Source organism: Aythya fuligula, chromosome 17, assembly GCF_009819795.1.
Source record: "Aythya fuligula isolate bAytFul2 chromosome 17, bAytFul2.pri, whole genome shotgun sequence".
Classification (NCBI taxonomy): Eukaryota; Metazoa; Chordata; class Aves; order Anseriformes; family Anatidae; genus Aythya; species Aythya fuligula.
This window is the reverse complement of record NC_045575.1, coordinates 8,393,591-8,413,754: the sequence shown is the minus strand read 5'-3', so window position 1 is coordinate 8,413,754 and position 20,164 is coordinate 8,393,591. Positions and strand designations below refer to the sequence as shown.

At 38.6% G+C, this 20,164-nt stretch overlaps 1 protein-coding gene across 1 annotated transcript; it reads left to right on the top strand.

The window, feature by feature from the left end:
- The first annotated feature begins 8 nt into the window (after positions 1–8).
- Positions 9–16,164, top strand: PRR14L (proline rich 14 like). Its single transcript, XM_032198897.1, has 10 exons — positions 9–39; positions 602–1,102; positions 2,566–2,647; positions 3,327–3,392; positions 5,621–8,429; positions 11,812–11,880; positions 12,644–12,812; positions 13,111–13,217; positions 14,201–14,272; positions 14,939–16,164. Exons 2-10 carry the CDS (start codon positions 647–649, stop codon positions 15,255–15,257), a joined length of 4,149 nt encoding a protein of 1,382 aa, XP_032054788.1. The 5' UTR covers positions 9–39; positions 602–646; the 3' UTR covers positions 15,258–16,164.
- Positions 16,165–20,164: the final 4,000 nt, after the last annotated feature.

Sequence of the window (20,164 nt, the reverse complement as noted above, 5' to 3'; positions counted from 1 at the left end):
CAGGGGGGGGGCGGGAGGAGCGGAGCGGGGCCGCCGCAGGTAACGGGAGCGGGTGGGCGCCGGGGGGGGGGGGGGGGCCCGGCCGGGACGGGCTGGGGGTGCCCGGGCTGCTTTGGGCAGGGTCGCTCTGAGCGGGACCCCTCGCCTCGCCCCGCCTGCCCCCGGCACGGGAGCGGGGCGCGGAGCTGCCCCAGGCTCCCAGGGGCCGGGGGGGAACAAGGGAGGAGCCTGCAGGAGCTGGCCCCGGGTCCCGGTCCTGCGGGAGGCGGCGGAGCGCGTTGGTTGTAGTGCAGGGGGAGGGGGAGCAGGGGTGATGGAGGGGTGATGCCAGCCCCGAGGTGTGCTCGGTGATCTCCTGCAGCTGGCGGTGCGCCTGCTGGGAGAGGGCTCGATGCGAAAAGACCCCTCAGCAATCCCTGTGTGCGCTGTGCTTGTTAGTGAAACTTTTGCCTGGGTGCTCAAATGGTGCTCAGCTCCTCTCCTAAGAAAAATAGCTGGATGTATCATTGCTAAACACACATTTGAATCTTGAACAATGAGCCCTTTCTCTTAATCACTGAGTTATTTCTTTCTATGAGGTTAACGTTGCTTTCGTGTTCAGGGTAAGCCGTGAAAAGCTTCAGACAACAGACCTCCCGCTGCCCTGATGCTATCAGCTGGGGTGGAATGTCTCCTTGATTCTGCCACCAGCGGTGTAACAGAGTTCTACGCGGGACTGCCAGCCAGCATCCCCACGGAGCTGATGGCAGTATCGGAGCCTACCGTTGGATTGGATGCAAAGGCTGATGTATCCACACCTGTGCCCGCACGCAGCAGCAGCCTGTCGTCTGAGCATCACAGGACTTCAGGGGTAGAAGACTTTTGCCAGAAGACAGAGGAGCCGGATGATATGGTCAGAGCGATTTCTCATGGGCCAGCAGAATCCCGTCCTGAAGAGTTACCGAGGGACAGAGACCTTGAAGAGGATGAAAAAAGCAAAAGACAAAACTTTAGGGAACTAGACTGTTCTGGTGGTGGATACCAGCACGAAGATAAAGGGGCACAAGATGCTGAGAATTGTGCTGGATGCTGTGCTTTAACACCTGGGGATTGGTCGAAACAAGTAAGCAAATAGCAAAAATCATCCCAGTGTGATATTTTGCATTTAAGGTTATAATGACAAGGCAGAGGGCTTTTTGATTTCCTATTATTTATGTTTTCTGTCATGTGTCATTACTTAGGTTATCACAGGCCCAATGAAAAATGAGAGTATATTTTAATAGACCAACAGTATTTTAAAATACCAAGCTTTGCTAAATCCTGAAGGAATGTTAGGAGGCAGGTATGTAACAATGAAGAACTGGTAACTAAAGCATCGTTACCCAGTGCCCATGTTCTGTGGGTACAGTGAATTTCACAGGTACCATCCCTGGTCAAGGTACTAATCACTAACTAATAGTTATTTCAGTCTGGTCATAGTGTTTTAATAATGCAGTCTAGCGTTTAAGTTTTCTATCTAAAATTGAAGATTCTTCTTCGTTTTTGGAATTATTGTTTGTAATGAGGCAAGAGTTCACTGTTAATGTTCTCAAAACAAGAATCTCCCATGGTCATGGTTTGTTTTTTCTCCACTCTGGCAAAGACTGATGATAAAAGCAGCACTTCTAGGGAAAGACTTGCTAGAAAATGTGCCAAATACTCTACTAAAAACTGAAGAGTCACAAAACTCTTTATTAAAAATTGAAATATTTAGTGATTCTTTATCAGTTTTCTTTAACTTATAAAAAGTTTTCACAAATACAAAAAAAACACGGGGAAGAAAAAAGGTACTGTGACTGAACATATACCAGCCAGGAAATAAGGTGCACAATTTACAATTATTACTGGATGTTACATAATACCAAAATACTTTGTGGTTTTAATTCTTATTTTTTGATTACTGTTTGATTTATTTGAAGAATTATGAAAATAAAAACCATTAAATGATCCATAGTCAGTTTTCCTAGATGACCTTTCACATATTTGAAATGTGCAGGGAGCTTGGTGGTGAGGTTTTTGATGATTCGCTTCTTTGTTTTTTTCCAAAGCAGACCTAGGTTGCATGTTCCTGGGTTTATGTGTTTTTGAGCCAAGAAAAAGAATGATACAAGGCAAGTTCTACTAAATAAAAGAAAAGGTGTGCACCTTACCAGAGGCATGCAGGACTGGTTTGGGGCTGTGAGATAGACTTGGTGACTGGATTATTCTTCTGACACTCACATTTGCGACAATTTCCATTTAAGTCACTTACATTTTAGTTGCTTGCATGGGAAGATTATACTGCTTCTAAACACAAATCTGTTCTGGATGCATCACTGTGTAACAGTGAGGTGCTGTTGGTTGATAGGATCAGAAAGAAATGACAAGTGCTTGCACGAACTAGTTGCAAAGCAAGTCTGCTTCTGTGCAAGGGCTGATGCGCTCTGAGCCTTCAGGGTGTCTGTTCTATTGACAGAATCAAGCTAGATGAGCAAGTACAGTCCCTGAAATATGCAAAATGCTTCAGCAAATTGATCAAACTCTGCTGATACTTTTGTCCTGTTGCAGGAGGATCCTCACCTAAACCGGTATAAGGCGAAGTCTTCGAGAAGCTGTTGCACTGAAGTAGCAGGATCTCTGAAGAACAAAGGTGCGTTTTTAGTTTTACATCCCAATCTGTCCCCTGCTTCTCTCACAGAAGCCTTTTTGGTGATTTAAAATTGATGAGTAAGAGAGCTCATTTACTTTGTTCTATAGTAGAAGCTATTACCCTGTGTAGTTTGAACAGTATCCAGACTTAATCCATTGCTTTTTCAGAATAGCATATGCACTTTCCTAAAGACCCTTTATGTAAAAGATAGGGTTTAGTTACTTCCGTGGAGTACTTATTTATGCCAAAGCAGAAGCTCTTGTTAATAGCGGACGTTTTGCATTTCCTTATGCTTTGTAGCTGGACTATATATATCTTGCTGTTACTACACTTACGTGCCTAGTCTGATATTAGAGGAATCTGAAAAATACAGGTCTTTGGATGTCTCCTGCTCACGTGGAATGTGTGTATTGAAAAGGATTGAGTTTGTTATATTAGATTTATGGTGGGGTTGTTTGTTTGCTTTTTTTAAGGCTTGTATTAGAATTGTTAGCATAATTTCTCAATTGACTTTGAATAATTGACTTTTTTGAGAAAATCATTTCTCAATTGACTTTGAATAAGTTTTGAAAACCAAGACTACACACAATATTGTGTATAATGCTAAGAGGAACATAGTAAGCTGAATGCCTTCTCCATTCAGTGTATGGTGCTGATCTGTGTTATTTTTCTTATGCAGAAAAAAAACAAGCAAATGTTCAGGTGACAGCTGAAATTCTTCCAAAGCCCACTGAAGACATACAAGGTATGACAGCTGATGGGACTAGGATATTTAGTAAAGTAGAATACAAGAATGACAGTGTGAGTCAAGGTCTTCCACCTGAGAGCAATCAATGTTCAGATATAGACACAGTCATGGGCGGAGCTGGAATTTCAGAAACCAGCTTGTTAGATTTTTCAGAGCCTTTAAAAGTAATGGACATTGAAACAACCACAGAACCACAAGAAATAAGTGAATATAATGGGTTGAGAACAGATGGCAATGTTGTATCTATTTTGGAGATTAGAAAAAATAAGTTACACAGACAAAATCCTGTTAATGAATTCAGTACATCACTTGCTAATTGCCAGACTTACCAGCAGGATGAGGAAAACAATGTTCATGACTTCTGTACTGTTCCTCTACCTAAACAGAATGAACTCGATAGATTGTCATCCGTAGAAAGTGGTAGAATGCTCTACATAGAAAGTTTGGAAGGTTTATGTTCAGTTCCAAAAAACATCTGTTATCTGGACTCTAGAAATATATTGCTAGAAAACATTAGTACTACAATGCATAAAATTATCAATGAAACCCCAAAAAAGTATCTTCCTGAAAACATGGAAAGTCAGACTAATTATGATCACGGAACTGGGTTTGTAGAAAATTGTACCTATGCATCCATGCCATTAGAGCATCTCTCAGTGGTAAGGAACGAAGAATTATCTAGTGCTCAAACTGATTGTAGGGAAGAAAATGATAACATATGGTAAATATTACAGCTTTGAATGTGAAGAAGCTGCTGAAACTCAAAGGAAAATTGCTGTGGGAGGTAACATTGAAGCTGGTAGCTTGCCTGGAGCTCCAGAGGGTGCTAATTCTGAGCATGGTCATTCTTCAGGTTTTAGTTCTATTCCTTCATATTTTGAGAATTTCTCAAAAGAAAAGATTAAAATGGTCCCATCAGAAGTTGGTAAGTGTAAGAAGGACCACTGGCAATTCTCTGTTAGTGACCTATGCAAGGACGGTGCAAAAGAAAAGAGACTATTGAAGGAAATGAACAGTATTAGTTCCCATGAAATTAGGCAGACAGATGTATGCATTTATAATGCCTACAGTAAAACTTCTCCTCCCAGTAGCCATAGCTGTCTGGACCATACTACCAAGGTAGAGAAAGGGTCACCTGAGGTACAATTGTTTGAAAAGGAATCTGAGAGTAATACAAAGTCAGAAGAGTTGGCTGGCAGTTTAGTTAACACTACAGAAGCCAATAGACTTTGTCACTTTGTCCACTGGCAAAGAAACTGATTTGATTTATACACTAAGTGTAACTCTACCTCCTGTTGCACAAAAATCAAGAGAACCTCACTGTAACAAGTGTCTTCCTTGTACTAATGAAGTTGCAAGCAGGGACAAGGCTCAGGATAGTCTATTTGGAAAAGAATCAGTTGGTGCTTCTGGGACAACACAGGAACAAGTTGGTGAATTTGTACTTCATAGAGACAATTTCGAGTCTTCAGTAAATCCCATGACTTTTGATGCTCCTAATATGATAAGAAAAACTTTCCAAAAGTCTTTAGCAGGGAATATAGAAAGCGTGGACACCGGTTTAGAAAATGAACATAGTGACACATGGCATTGTAATAATCAGAGCGTAAAATACTGGCATACAGTTGCCAGTACTTCCTGTACTTTATCAGGGAATACACATATAGACGATGCTCTCCCAGGCAGTCGTTCTTTTAAGGCTGACATTGAGATGAAGATTGAAGAAAATGATAGTTTGGAAGGAGAAGCTTCATCTGGATGTAATGGTAAAAAGGCTGTCGTCTTTCTGGAAGAACGCTTCCCTTTGGCATGTGGATCTCTTCCTTCTGAAGATCACTTGGGCAACAGAGATGTAGCTCTGCATGGGATAAATGACATTTCCACAGCAAAAAACATGTTTTGCTCAACTTACACTGCAGAGGAGCCTACTGCTACCTTGGTAGGAGATGAGGTTTCAAATAAGAATATGAAGGTTGGAAATGTGAAACGATTTGATCTTTATAAGGTAACAGATGTCAGTGAAATTATTTGTGGCAAAGATGAGGCAAAAGAACAAATTAGCATGTGTACTCTCCAGACAGTTGAATTTGATAAAATAAGATCTGTGAGTTCTCCAAAGGCTCCTGAATGCAATTGGAGAAGTAAGACTAGTGAAGAGCTATTAGTCAGATATCTGAACAAAAAAAAATGTGTTCATAATTTTGGATTTTGCAACTCTCCATTAGGCCTGAAGATGAAAGAACTAGGCACATATGAGAAGAAAGAAGTGTCATCACTCACAGCTAACCCTTCTGAGTATAGCACTTCAATCTGTGATTGTCCATTACTCAGCAATGTGAATATTCGAAGGAGACATGCTACCAAAACAGAAAAGACCCTGTGTCCAATGGAAAATCAGTTTCTTGCACATCAAAGTGAGTTTAATGGCCCAGTTCCAGGCAGCAAGCATCTAGAAAGTTTAAACAAACCACCAAACACAGGTTTACAATCTGTGGCTACTTCTGTGGAAGAAACTAAAACATCAATTGTCTCTAGTCAAAGTGAAGAGAAACTGTTAAAAAAAGGTGATGACCTACCTCCATTGGCTCATAAATATGTAAGGAAAGATGGTTTTCAAGGAACTGTAAAAGAGAAGGGAGTGGATTTTGACTCTTTAAATGGTATAAGAAATGCCGACTCTTCAGGATGCGTGGGCTTCATCAGTGATCTAATTCAGGTGGAGACAACAGAACTAAAAGAACAAGAAAACAGATGTGGAAGAGAAGGTAAAGAAACTCTTGAAGAAAGCCTTTCTGACAGCAAATCACGATGTGTTCTAGCTGGGAAAGACATGGATGTGACCCTACCAGAAGGTGGTGACTGTGAACAGAAGTTTAAGAATGCATGTGTAGAAGAGAAGATTGAAAGAGAAATAGCTCCTAGAAAAAAGTTGCCCATACATTCTTTCCTTGATGGAGAAGATTTCCGATGGGCTTTGTTAGAAGGTGCAAAAGAATCTGGTAGCAAAATGGTCCCTGTCAGTACTGAGAATTGTGAAAATGTTTTTGAAGAAATCCCAAGATCTAACCTAAATTTTTCAAAAGAAAGAAAAAATACTACAAAGCTTGCACACTTAGCACCTATCAGTCAGTGTTCAGAAACTGTGCAAGACTGTCAAACTGAAAATGCACCTGACACAGAAATATCACCAGAATTCCCATATAATACAACATCCCCATTTTATCCGTCTAAGAATATACTATCAAACAGTTGCAAAGAAGCATCACCAAATTGTGTTTGCCATGAAGTATGTGTGCCTTACAAATTAAATGCACAGAGCAAAGATAATTTAAAGAAAATTACAGGATTTCAAGACACTATACCAGTTTATTCAGTTTGCAAGGAAAATAAGGCTTTAGGTTCGGAGAGACTTGATCAAGTAGAGAAATGTCAGGCACTTAAACGAAAGAAAAAGTACAAGGAGATGGAGGTACATTTGTCAGAGAAGGCACAACAAGAAAAGAAGTCGGAATACCAAGTGAAAGCAAAAGTCACACTGCAACCAAGCATATTGGACAGTTCGGAACTTTTATGCAGTTCTTCAACTGAGTTGGTGATGGCAAGAAATACAAGGTTTCAAGGTCCTTCAGAGGAGATTTTTGCTTTTAAAAGCAGTGAAAATAAACTACATAGCACTTTACAAGAACTCAAAAGGCCAAAGATTACCCCTGATACAATTAGTTCACAGTTTTTGAAGACTCAGGATTCAGAAATGGAAAACCTGAACCTTAATTTAAACTATAATGGAATTCCCGGTGCCTTTGGAACTACAAAGAAATTAAGAGGACCTCTTCCATTAAAAAGACAGCCTGGAAGGACGTGCAAAAAAGTTCCCACTTCGTATCAAGTAGAAACAGTAAGAAAAATGAAAAAAAATAAAAGTTCAACTTTTTTGGAGACTCCCTCAGAAATGCCCCCTAGCCAGGAAAATACACTCCTCAAATCTTTATACTTTACACGCAAACCACCAACAGTGGAAAAGGAAATAGCCATGAGATTTGTACGTATGCCAAGGCTCTTTGCCAAGAGGTGCAGTTTGTTGAACAGCTTGAAGTGTAGAAAATGTACCAAAGAACCAGCATTGTTGAGCAAGCTGTCTGCAATGGCTAGCAAACTACTGGCACCTGCCAAAAGCATCCATAACATAGAACCACTGCCATGTTCTTCTGAAATCCTTCCAGTGGCTGAGCGGTACAGCCAACGTAGATCTAAAAATCTATTGGAAGCTTTGTCTTGCATTAACAGGAACTTACACTCACGCTGGGCTGACAGTTGGTGTACCAAGATGTTCAGCTTTCAGTCTTTGGCACTTTATCCTGTAGGATCTACCAAAATATCTTTTTTAGACTTGAGCAACAATTCTCCATCCTCTTTCTTGGATACCCCGCTTTTCCCAATTTCTTTTCACATAAAATTGGACTCCAGTCCCGTGACAGACCTAACAGGGAGTACATCTCGGCACTCTGGACATCACAGACCAGTTTTGGGAGAAATGCCGGCACCACCTTCTAAGTGGACATTCTCTTTTCTCCTGTCTCAGAGCTGTTTGGATGCAGCAGCTTTCAAGGAAGATTCCAGCCTAGATAATGATCTGCCTTCCCCTCTCTCTGTAACAACCCCAGGGGCTGTTGCCCTTCATCCCGACCACAGAAGAAATGCCGTAGCTGAAAGAATGGGAAGTTGCTCCATGCGTGGCCTTCACACAGTGCTAGCACTTTCTTCCCCGGGATGTTACAGGATTTGGACAAGAAGAAGAAACTTAACCAGTCGTATTCCTACTGTCCAGAGACTATTTATGTCCCAATTCACACAGGGTTTGAAAGGGGCAAGGTATCGAACTAATGTATCGGATGGTCTCGTCTCTTCCTTGCCGTACTCCTTGGGCAGGGCCCTATCCTTATGGAGTCAGCATGGTCCTTCTGCCTGTCCCTCCGAAATCACTCCTCTTCATTCCAATCACTGCAAGTGGCAGCCAAGTGTGGCCATCGAGAACAGGTAAAACCCATCAACTTATTTCTGAGAATAAATATGTATAGGGTATGTTCTTGCTCCTTTTTGGGGGGAGAGGGTAATTGGAGCTTGTGTTGGAGGGTCAGTGTCCCCCATTCCAAATCTACACATTCTGCTCCAAAAATGGCTCAGCATGGAAGATTCATCCCTATGGAACAGTCTGTTAGCTGAATTTAAATATATGTGCCTTCGCTTTAATAATATCCTCTTTTGGCAGAATGGCTAACTCTATTTTCTTCTCCCATTCCAAATATACACACAAGAATATATAATGCAGAAAGGTGAGCTACTTCATTAGTTCTATTCAGAGTGACTGCAGAGCAACTGGATTTCTGAGGTAGGAGAGCTTTTTTCAGAGGTCTGAGCCGCAAGTGTCACTTGAATGACTGTAAAGTATTCAATATTAGCTTAAGGAGAATCCTAATGGGGGTGAGAATTCAGTTAAATCTTTAATTGTATTCCATAACTGTTCTATACTAATTGAAACCTCTTTACATGTGCTATGTCTTTTGATAGTATGTGCTAGATGTATTGTTGGCACAAGCAAGCATAGCTCCATTTCAGGTTGGTGATCAATTATTGTGTATTTCTGTCCTCAATATGAGTGGGAAGAGGACTGAAGTCTAGTTTGCATATCTCGCTTAACATTGTTATCTGCATTTGAGATCTGTTTGCTGAGAAACAGAATAAGAGAAGAGGTTCCTAGTTCTGGTAGAAGACTTTTTTTGCTTGCTCTTGAGCAAACATTTTCCTGTTTTATGTATCAGTTCTGCTACCTGAGACACCACAGGACAGTTAAGTTCCTGATCTTGCAGTCTTAAGATTCCTGGACAGAGTTATAGGTTCATGAGCGCAGCATAAAAACCAATTCGATCAACTCTTGTTTAAAATTGCAGTCTCTAGAGTAGTGTTGAATTTGGCGTATCTTAGTTATATATAATTCATGCTGTGTTTTGTTTTGTGTAAATGGAGAATGTATCTAAAAGTTTAAGTATTTTGATTGCTCACTGAAAAGATTTGAGTGAGCATATGAAAGAGTTACTCCATTCTGGGAGTTCTCTGCACTAAAAGATTGAAGTTGAATAATAGCATAGAGACAACTTTGCAGCATATTCTACTGGACTGAATTTTCAAGTGTATAAATTAGTACCCTGGAAGTAAATGTATCAGTAAACTACAGTTTGAGCACTCAGCTTAAAATAAGACTTTGTTGCTCTTTTAAAAAACAAAATAAAACCCCTACTTTTTAAAACTTCCATCCAAGTGTGGGGTAAAATTACTATTTTATATTGTTGAGGTATGATATCCTTGGACTGTGAGATTTGAGCTGAATTATACTCATGTTTTCTCCTGTAATTAAGTCTACAGACTCCAAGGCAGCTTGCTACAGCATATCCACATAACTAAAATATAAGAGGACTTAATTCCTTGACATAAAGGATAATTTAAAAAAAAACAGATATTCTGCTATTAGTGATCTTTATTCAAAAGGGAGACAAGCCAAATCAAATCTAATCACCCTAAGTGAAAAATACCCAAAGTTAAAATACCCTGAAACTCAGTTGGTATTTTCTTCTTAAATACCTTTCAGATATGTCCTGATATGTACAGATACATACTAAGTAGACTTAATTATTGCATTGTCCCACTTGGATTTTCTTTAAAATGAAGTTACTGTGGTGCGTTTAAGGCAGTAAGTTTAAAAGAATGTTCCCAGAAGTTTAAAGTGCAGTAAGCAAACCCTATTCTTAAAATAAACACACAAAAAGTAAAATTGAAGGATTTGGATATAAAACAATTGAAAGAATTAAGCCTAGCCTTTAAAATATTTAACACCATTTTAGATTCAATTTTTCTAGAGATTGATAGCCTGTCCTCATCAACTAATATGTCTTATTTTTCTTAACACATTAACAGGAACAGTGACAAGGATAATTCAGTATATCTCTCTTAAATTTGTGTGTATTCAAAAAAAAAATATATAATCTCCTGTGAAAGAAGTATCTGGCATGTAAATGTAAGAATACAAGAAATAGGTGTGCAGTACAAAGGCATTTTCAGCTCCCAGTATGACAAATCTCTGCTTGTTTTAAGATGGTTAAAAATCAGAAAAACTGAAAAGTGGCTCCTAATTTTCTGAAGGCCATTTTCTTCTGGAAGAGAGTTTGTCCTCTTTAAATGGTTTTATTCATTGTCAGTTTTAAATGACCAGGAAAACAAGGAACTACAACAGTTCTGCCTAATAACTTGTGCTGTTACTTCCACAGCCAGTAATAAAACATTCTTTAATTGAAATCCTTTTTCTACTTAATACTCATTTGGATTCAAAATTTCTGAAGTGTGTTTTCCTCTCTTCTTGTAATTTTTTTTTTTTGAATTGCACAAAGCAGTTAGCTCAGCCTGTAGCAAAGAGAACTCTGATGCGTTGTTGGTGCAGATTCCAGTGTTGTTGGGATAGTGAGTAAGAACACTGAGAGAAATGCAATGTTACTGTTCTGATATTAAATGACAAATACAAGAAATAGGTCTTTCCAGCCTCCTTATATACCATCTTATCCATGCTGCCAGCATGGTTGATTTTGATTTATTTTTTTGCATTCCAGTCTGTGTGTAACTTCTTTGCTTTAGAACAGTGAAGTACATTGAGTTGCTAGTTTGGGAAAGCAGCAAGTGGAAGATTTGCTATGTAATGTAATAAAAGCTGTTCCAACTGACTCATTTTTCATGCTGTTAACAGTATGGACACAAAGTAAAGCTTAACGTTAAAAGACCCAAAGCTGCTGTGATGATTTTTATTTCATAGAATTGTGGTAATTACCAACCCTTACAGAAAGGCTTTTTGTTATTCCAGTCAATTAAGATTATTCCACTAAGATTATGGGAGTTAGAGATGGTAGAGATTGAGTCTTAAGGAAATCATTCTTTGTACTTGCTGCTGTCTCACAATAGACTTTTTGATTTAGTGGACAAAAACTTCATGGTTTTTGTTTAATCTGAAAAGCTAGGGTTTTTGAATGAGGAATTTAGATTTCCATGGTATTAGTCTAAAAGTTGTAATTACTTGTCTCCCTCTCTGTGCTTTTATTTCCTTATCACTACCATTTTAAAGTGAAAGTAGGACTATTTCCCTAACAAGCTGTCAGTGAAATTTTATTGTTAGTGGACTAAATCGCAGATGTGGCTTACTCTTGTATGGTATTAGTCTTTCTTCCCTTTGCCGTTCCCAATATGAGCTTTTTTTTTTTTTTTGTCTTGAAGTCCAGTTTATACTAAGGTATTTTTCCTTCATTTTTTTTATAATGTAGATCTAACTTATGTCTTTTTGTTGTTGTTGTTGTTTGTTTTTTTTCTTACTCTTTTGAACCAGCTATGCCATGTTACCGCACTTACCTGTACAGAGTATGGAAGCACTACAGACACTGGGTCGTGAGATATCGTGAGTGTCTTGACTTTTTATATTTTTCCAAGTAGTGCGATCGTAAGTTTTCTTAGAAAGAGACATTGTTTATGTCAGTTTGGCTTTCAGTTTTTCGAAGTTCAAGAATAGCTTTCTGATTAAAGTTCTACACTGGCTGGATCATGTCATGGAGGAGTGTAGAGGGGCATTCACACAAACACCGTGTAGACCACTGTACAGAACAACACTGTTACTTTCAAACATGTTGTGTCACTTACTATGAAATACGCATGTAAAACTACAGAACTTTTTTTCTTACTTGGATATACGTTCTTTCTGCTTGAGGAACTGGAGATTAGGTGCTGATACTTCCTTCTACTCTTTTTCAGTGCTGGGATGGCAGAGATAAAAGCTATCTTTTAAATGTATCTGTGAACAAAAAGTACTAAATTAATAGCTGTGCCAAAGAAATTTGGTGACAAAAAAGGAGAATTAATCATTTTCTACCTGTAATGACCAAATAGAGCTATAAACTGCTTAACTATATGGAAAGGAAGAGTGGTTTTAAAATTAATGTTCAAATATACTGGCAATTTAGTTTGTTTTGGTATACTTGCAACCTGCAGCAAGATTTTGGCTGTATTTATGTAGTGGAGAAAGTGTTCACTTAGGTAATTCCTATGAACTGCATTGCTTTTTGTGTCCATATTGTAATTTAGGAACATCATATGAGAGCATGGGATGATGTTGCAGAATAAAATGTGTATTAATCTACATGTATCCCCTTCTTCCTCTGTTATAGTCTGGAACCTTCATTCCTTCTTCCATTACCAAAGTCTCGCTTGCTTCCAGAAGCATTGCCATCTCCCCCCAGGCTTCCAGCATCTGAACTCCAGGTCCCTGACCTTGATGAAGCTAATACTTCCATTCCGGCCTGTTTTAGATCTCAAGATAACACAGAACTGAAAAAAGTGAGTTCATTTTAGATTTGTAAGTATCTCAGACTCTTGTTCTCTAGGACTTGAAGTTGCTGCTGCTGAATGTTTCCTAGTAAATGTTAAATGAGTGGAGAAAATAGGCCCTTAGTCCTAGTCTGTGCTGCTTTCTTGTTTTCAAGCAGAAAGCTTGAAAGGTGGCCAAACAAAGAGAAATAGAGCATTTTTCTTCTACAGATAATGTATACTTAACATAAAAGGGAATTTGGTTAACTAGCATGGTAATTACTTCCTTCATCTTAAATTTTTTTTCTCCCCAACCTTCCACCCCAAGACTGAGCCAGAAAAGAGGCCAAAGAAAGTCTCACAGATCCGAATCAGGAAAACTGTTCCTAAGCCAGATCCTAACCTTACTCCAATGGGACTACCCAAACCAAAAAGGTAAGTCGTATGTTTTAAATAGACTTATGCTAGCTTCTGTTGTTTATATTTCCTGCATAATAATATAAATATTTCAATAAATGCTTCTCTTACCACAGCTATTTTGTACACTCCCAGCTGAGTAACACCTGATGATTACTTGTGGTATAACATAAAAGTATAGGTGTTTAAAAATAACTTTTTTCAAGTGAGAAAGGATGAATAAAGGGCTGTTGGGTATGAACGAATGTCTAGTTTTTAGGCAAAACTTGGAACACTAACCTGTGGTGGAATGATTTTCTAAAGAAGGTTATACTATACTGATAAGCGAGCATTAAAAATAAATCTTCCTACAGTGCACAGTGAGACAAAGACTTACCAGGAAGTTCTGTTGATGCAAATTATGTTGGAGTTCTTGACTGTCCTTTCTTTTCCTGTGGTATAAGACCTTAGGAAAGCATTAGTACATTGTAAATGTGGGTAGTCACAGTGCCAAATACTTACAAAGCTTTTCCAATCAGTCATCTATTTTATTCATTTCTGTCCTGAACAGAAGTGCCAGCTTAGACAAAGAAATGCATTTCTTCACACATCAGGTTGATAACTAAATGTCTATAACTAAGTTTTAAGATCAGTCTCAAGAGATGAAATGTTAATGTACTAAACTTTATTTTCTTAGCTTCCACAAAAAAGTGAGCTGTGAACGGATTTCCTTTTCTTGTTTTGAGCACCATTATATCAAAACATTGTAGTGTGCTAGAAGGAGCAGTGATCTCTGCAGAAATGACAAGTCTTGACCCAGGTGTTTTAGAAACACTGTATGAGATACTTTGGGATCTCATTTTTCATTCTTCTTTGTACCCAGCTAGTCTAAAATGATGTTCTAATTTGAAACATAGCTATCATTTAAGCATAGAAGGCAAACAGTATTTTCTAGTAAATCTGCTTGTGGTGAAAAGATGCTTTTTGAAAGTATTGATTTGATTTGTTCATTACTTTTTCAGGCTTAAGAAAAAAGAATTTAGTTTAGAAGAAATTTACACGAACAAGAACTACAAGTCCCCTCCTCCAGCCAGGTTGGTTCTGCTTCCTAATGAGAACACTAAGATGAATGTAGGTTGCTGGTGAGATTAAAGGTGTCTGAAATCTAAGGGGGAGTTACATTTGAAAAATTGCTCTAGTTCACAAAGATAAGGAAACTTGGTCAAAAATTAGTATCTTTTAGTATTTGGATGGAAAGCAGCGAAAGAGAATATGAACTAAAATTTTGCAGTTATATGAGCTTGTGTATTTTTTTCATCGATTCATTCATTCTATTCTCCATCCAAGTACAATTCTTATTTTTTCAGAAGTAAAAGGCAACTAATTATTCTTTAGAACCACAAGAATAACTCCCTAAGTTGAGCACGACTATCAAGACTAGCATGTCTTTTAATGTTCAAATCTATTTATTCTATAAAATCAAGGGTCTACAGTTGTGTTTTTGAACTGAAATACAAAGAGATTCAACCCAGGTGTCTATGCAACAATAACAAATTACATAGCTAGCAGTATAAATGTGCGGTTATCTGAAGTGTAAGCTGCAGATAAATATAGATTAGAAGGGATGTGGAGGGGCTGTAAAAAATGTAAAAGTTAAAAGTGTGTTTACTTGGGTTACAGAATGAATCAGTCTCCCTGTCTTTGTAAGGTGGTTAGTTGCTTCCGAAGTGTTCATGAGCTCTATCTTTTGCTTTTACCAGGAGCTTGGAAACAATCTTTGAAGAGCCCAAGGAGAAAAATGGACACTTGATCTCTGTCAGCCAGCAGAAGAGAAAGCGGATTCTAGAGTTTCAGGACTTCACTCTTCCTCGGAAGAGGAAGGCACGAGGCAAAATCAAAGCAGTGGGTAGTTTCACTCGAGCAAAAAAAGCTGCACTACAAAGTGCAGAGTTAGATGCCCTTCTGAGTCAGAAGCTAATGGACCTTGAAGCCTTTTTTGCAAAGGAGGCTGAGCAGGAGCAGGCCTCTGTCATCCTAGGGAGCCACTCAGCTGAATATGGCCCAAATCAGCTACTTTAGTATTTTAGTCCTTCTGGGAGAAATTTACTGACTTCTTCATACCTTACTCTACCACTCTCTTCTAATACCTGATGATAAGTTATTGGCTGTGTCCCTCTTTAAGGTGCTATTTTTTATTTTTTTAATGCTACTGGAGGGATCCTCTTAGGGTCCCAGTGTGAGTGCAACACACCCATGTTAAGACTTCCCTTCCTTCCCCACCCTCTGGAAGTTACAGCTAATGTTTAATGATGTTTAAAAACATTTTGAGGGTAGAGTAGGAGTATAAAAGACGAAGTAGTGTACCTTCAGTGATGCTAGGACTCTGTACTCCAAAACATTTGCACATTTGAATCTGCTGTTACTACTGTAATGGCTATTTTGAACAACCTGACAGAAGAGATATGGTGTTTGGTAAAGATAAGTTTTAACAAACACATTGTTGATATACCACTAACTTTTTAATAATTAAAAGTAGCAGTCTGGGCTTGCTTTCAATTATTTCTTCCTTCTGTTTACTTAGAAGGTTCCTTCTGACTTTCTGGCCCTTTCTGGCTTCAGGCAGCAGAAGCCTCACGTAACTAGAATTTAAATAACTTGCACTTTGTATATATTTGTTTATTTGCAGTATGAGGACACCTTTTAACATGATCTGAGATTTTTAAAAATAATCATATTTTCAGAAAAGATTGTGCCCAGTGCTAATTTTTCCCCAATACAGAGTAAGTTTTTACCTAATTGGCTGATGCTTTATATTTCTTCTCCAGAGGCAAAGCCCATGAGGATGTGAAGTCACAGCATATGCAAGTAGAGCTTTTAATTTAACTGAGCTGAGCTGCTGCATACTGGAAACACCAGCAAAATCTTTGATTCTCATTTTTAAGTGATTTTAATTTCAGTAAAAATATCAGCTTCATTTTAACACCAACAGGAAAAAAAATGATTTTTCTAAAACATTTTAGTTTTACAATCCATATAGCTCAAAATTAGATGTCCTTTGTACAGCACCATTGTACATAATAGCTGGTGCTGTACGAAGAGCCTCCTAGCATGTCAAAAGTATTATTTTTTTTTCATTATGTGAGGCCATTTGTAATTATCTGATGCAGCACTGGGCAATTTCTCAGCTATAGCTTTTCAAGGAAGAGAGCTCCCTTCTGGGGTAACTTCTGTTAAACCTACTTGAAGCATGATTCAAAATGAATGCTAGCTGCAGTACAGGTAATTTCTGTCCTTTAGTGCCTATAGAAGTTATTCATGCAAAGCCGTCATTGCTGGGATGCTCAAATCTAATTAGTCTATTCTTTTATTTGTCACTTAAAACTTGCACTTTCTTATTTACCTACCCATATACTGAAGTTCCTATTCACCTTCAGAATGAGCAAATATCTAGTGGGTAGGTATTTTAATCAAGTCCCAGTCAATGCAGGACTGAAAATACCATCATTATCTTCTGCTGCTCTGCCATTTCTGTTACTGGCCTAACAGGAAACTCAAAATTAACAAGCAATCTGTTGAATTCCAGAGCTTTGGAAGTAGAGAGATGAAAGAGGAATATTACATTCTCTGTGCCTGAGTCTTGAGGGAAATGTATTCTGGGTTTGTTTTGCTCTCAGCTTGCATGCTGGGATTCCTGGAAGTTTACATTCTTGTTTAGGAGGCAAATTATCTTTAATCAGGAAGACTGAAGAAAAGAGAAGAGTGCAGACTTAGAGTAGTGTTATTTGGGTTTTGGGGATAGAATAACAAAGTAGGCAAACTTTGAACATATTAACATACTATTTCAGCAGCAAGGTCTGGTTAACCTATTTGAGCTGCTGCAGAACATTTTAATTGATCCTCTTTATTTTTATAAAAAGAATTCCCTAAAAAAAATAAAGGTCAACCACCTTTTCAAAAAATATTCAAAACTTTCCCTATGTTGATTTATTGCCCAAAAATTGACTGGCTGGAAGCTGTAGCAAGAGTGATGTGTGTGTGTGTGTGTATGTATGTATATGTGTGTGTGTGTATATATATATGTATATGTACATATATATAACTTTTTTAATGGTTTTAATGCTGTAGAATGGGATTGTGGCACAGTGTTAATTTACCTTCTATTAATATGGCAGTCTTCTAGTGCTGTAACACAACTGACCTGTAACCTCACTGGGGCTTTTAAGAAAACAAGGATATGGGTGAGGAGGGAGGAAACTTGGGTCCAAGAACAGTTCATACCTCTAGTGTGCTTCAAAACATGGAATTTGTTGTTGTTTCCTTTGTGTGTGGGTTGTTTTGTTGTATTTTTTGTCTGCTTCCTTACTCTGCCTTATTTCTGATTGATTCTGAAATAACACAATAGGTTTTTAACAGTTACAGGAGAGAGAGCAGAGGAAAGAAAATACCAGATTCCCTTTTATTTGCAAAAACTGAAGGAGTTAGAAAATAATTTAGCAGTTTCCTAGCTTGTCCCACGCCTTAGAGCTTGTGGAAACCCATATATACAGCATTATTCTGTTTTGGTTTAGTATTTGTATGATAGAGATGCAAACTAACTGAAGCAAAGCATCTTTTTCTTCCTCCCCACACACCCTTCAGGAACAGATGTCAGTCATTCTTGTGCACTTTTCCTTTTTTCCCTCTCCCACTTCTGTCCCTATTTACAACACTCACGGAACAGCCTTGTTCCTTGTGGCTGCTGCTTGTAACTGGGAGTGAGGATGGTGCAAAGGTAGGTATTTGCCACTCTGAGCTGCTTCTGTCTCAGGTAATTGAAGGAAAAAAAAATATTGAGGAGGCATATTTTGGGGTCTTAAATACTTCCTTAGCTGAAAGATGTGTACACTTGCCTTTTTGTAGAGAGAACCCACTCCAGTGAGGATTTTTTTTTTTGTATCATCATGGAAAGACATGTATATATTGCTCACCAAATGCTGACTAGAGCAGTCTGAGAATTGCAGATTGCCAGGTACCATCATGTAGCAGTATGTTTTTCAGAGCCAGGCAGCTTTTTGCTAAATTTGCTGATTATGGGAGGTAGAAGGATCACTTTCCTAAAAACAAAATCTTTCTTTCATCATGCTACAATTGGAGCAGCTAAGGCTACTTTATATGTGTTGCAAGGTTTGCCTGACTGTCATTGTGGCTGCATACGTTTGAGTTCTGATGCTTGCTGATTTTCTGCAAGCAGTTTTCATTTATTGTATTTCATTTGAGGTGGGCCTTTGGTATATTATGTTTCAGGTGCTCTTCTAGAATATGGATGCTAACTGTGGATTAAACGTCTATATGATGCTATCATGTCAACAAATAGCTCAATGAGAATTTGTATGCCTGTGCCATTAGCCTCCATCATGCTCTTGGCATTTTATTTCTGTTCAATATTGTGTGAATCTAAAATTTTATTGTTTCTTTTGTGTGTGTTTTTAATTTATGGAAATAAATTTTTCTGAGAAACTTTCAGCCTTGTATTAGTAACTATGCCTGATAGTTCTGTCTTACAAACATGGTGGGAAGAGGTTGACACCCTTAAGTAATTGCGTGGGCTGTTACTGAGCCATGCAGCAGCAATCCAACACTGCACTGTTCAGCTGTAGCCATACTTTACCTGGACAGACCTGGGGCATTGTAAACACACTCCTAACTACTATTTACATTGCTGAGACAACATCCATTTCTTAAGGCAGTAGAGTAGTACCATATAAACAGTACCCACTAGGTTCAGAACCCAATGCTTCAAAGCCGGAAGAGGCCCATGGTTCACACACTGCAAGTCTGTGCAAGACATCAACCTACAGCTTTTAAACCAAAGCAGAAGCATAGGAACACTAAACAGAGCTATTCAAGCCTCTGAAATATCTATGACAGAAAATAACTCCCACTTCCCAAGAGCTGATAAAATCTTGCATATCACCCATGTTTTCAACTCGCTGCACATTCAGCTGCATTCTGTTCTTGGCAAAGCTAAAAACTGGCTGTTGCACTTCACCCTATTCTCATCTTTCTGAAAGTGCAGGGTTACCTGAGTCCTGCAGGTGGCATATAAGTTCCAGCAAAGACAGGGAGTGAGCACCTCAAGACTTAAACTAGGCCCCTACTGTTCCCCCACTTCAAGGCTACAGCTTGCTGTCACCAATGCTGTATGTGAAGATTTTGCTTTGCTACGATACTGGGACTTGCCTACACTCATTTTCTCAACTTTCTTCCTGAAAGGTAGATAGATGAGTTTGGATTTGCATCCACTCTCTGCTATTGGCTCAGTCAATGCCAAATGATGCAAGAAACAAACAGTTTAGATTCTGTGCATCTTAGCACAGAATCGAAAACCCTTACTGGTGCTGGGAGTGTGATTAATTTTTTCCTAGGGAACTGAAAAGAGGAATGAGAGAAACTAATGTAAATTGAACAAGGGAAAAACAACATGGGCACAAAATAAACTGTTCAAAAGAAGGTAGTGTTAGCAGTAAATTTTGCATCTGAGTGGTTTTGCTTCCTGCTCATTAGTTTTGGTGTGTTGAGGGGTTTTATTGTTTTTCTGTTGCTGGTGTTGCATTTTAAGCTTTGTATGGCAAATACATTTACTTTCTCTACCACAGCTGACCCGTCTTCACTGTTTCCATTTCATTTATTGGTATCTGTGGTTAATGCAACTGCATTATGTAACAAGGATGGGAGTGTTTGGGGTGAAAGTTGTGTTTCTGATGGGTTTTAGTGTTTTTCATTTTATTTATTTTAATTAAAGTCACTTGGCAGCATGAAAGTAGAAGCTAGTAACACTGTTGTTGCAAACTAAAATGAGCCCTGCCTCTGAGTAGCCATCCACACAAAATCTTTAATCCAGGCAAAACAAAGACATGATGCACTGTGTTCAAAAGACTTCATATGTTCAGATAGTCTCTGCTCGTAAAAACAATGTTTGGTTTAATTAATAATTCATATTTAGATAC

Coding starts and splice junctions, on each gene's coding strand:
- PRR14L (XM_032198897.1), top strand. CDS start 647: ATGCTATCAGCTGGGGTGGAATGTCTCCTTGATTCTGCCACCAGCGGT. Junction 2,648..3,326: donor AGGATCTCTGAAGAACAAAG/GTGCGTTTTTAG, acceptor TTTCTTATGCAG/AAAAAAAACAAGCAAATGTT. Junction 8,430..11,811: donor AGTGTGGCCATCGAGAACAG/GTAAAACCCATC, acceptor CTTTTGAACCAG/CTATGCCATGTTACCGCACT.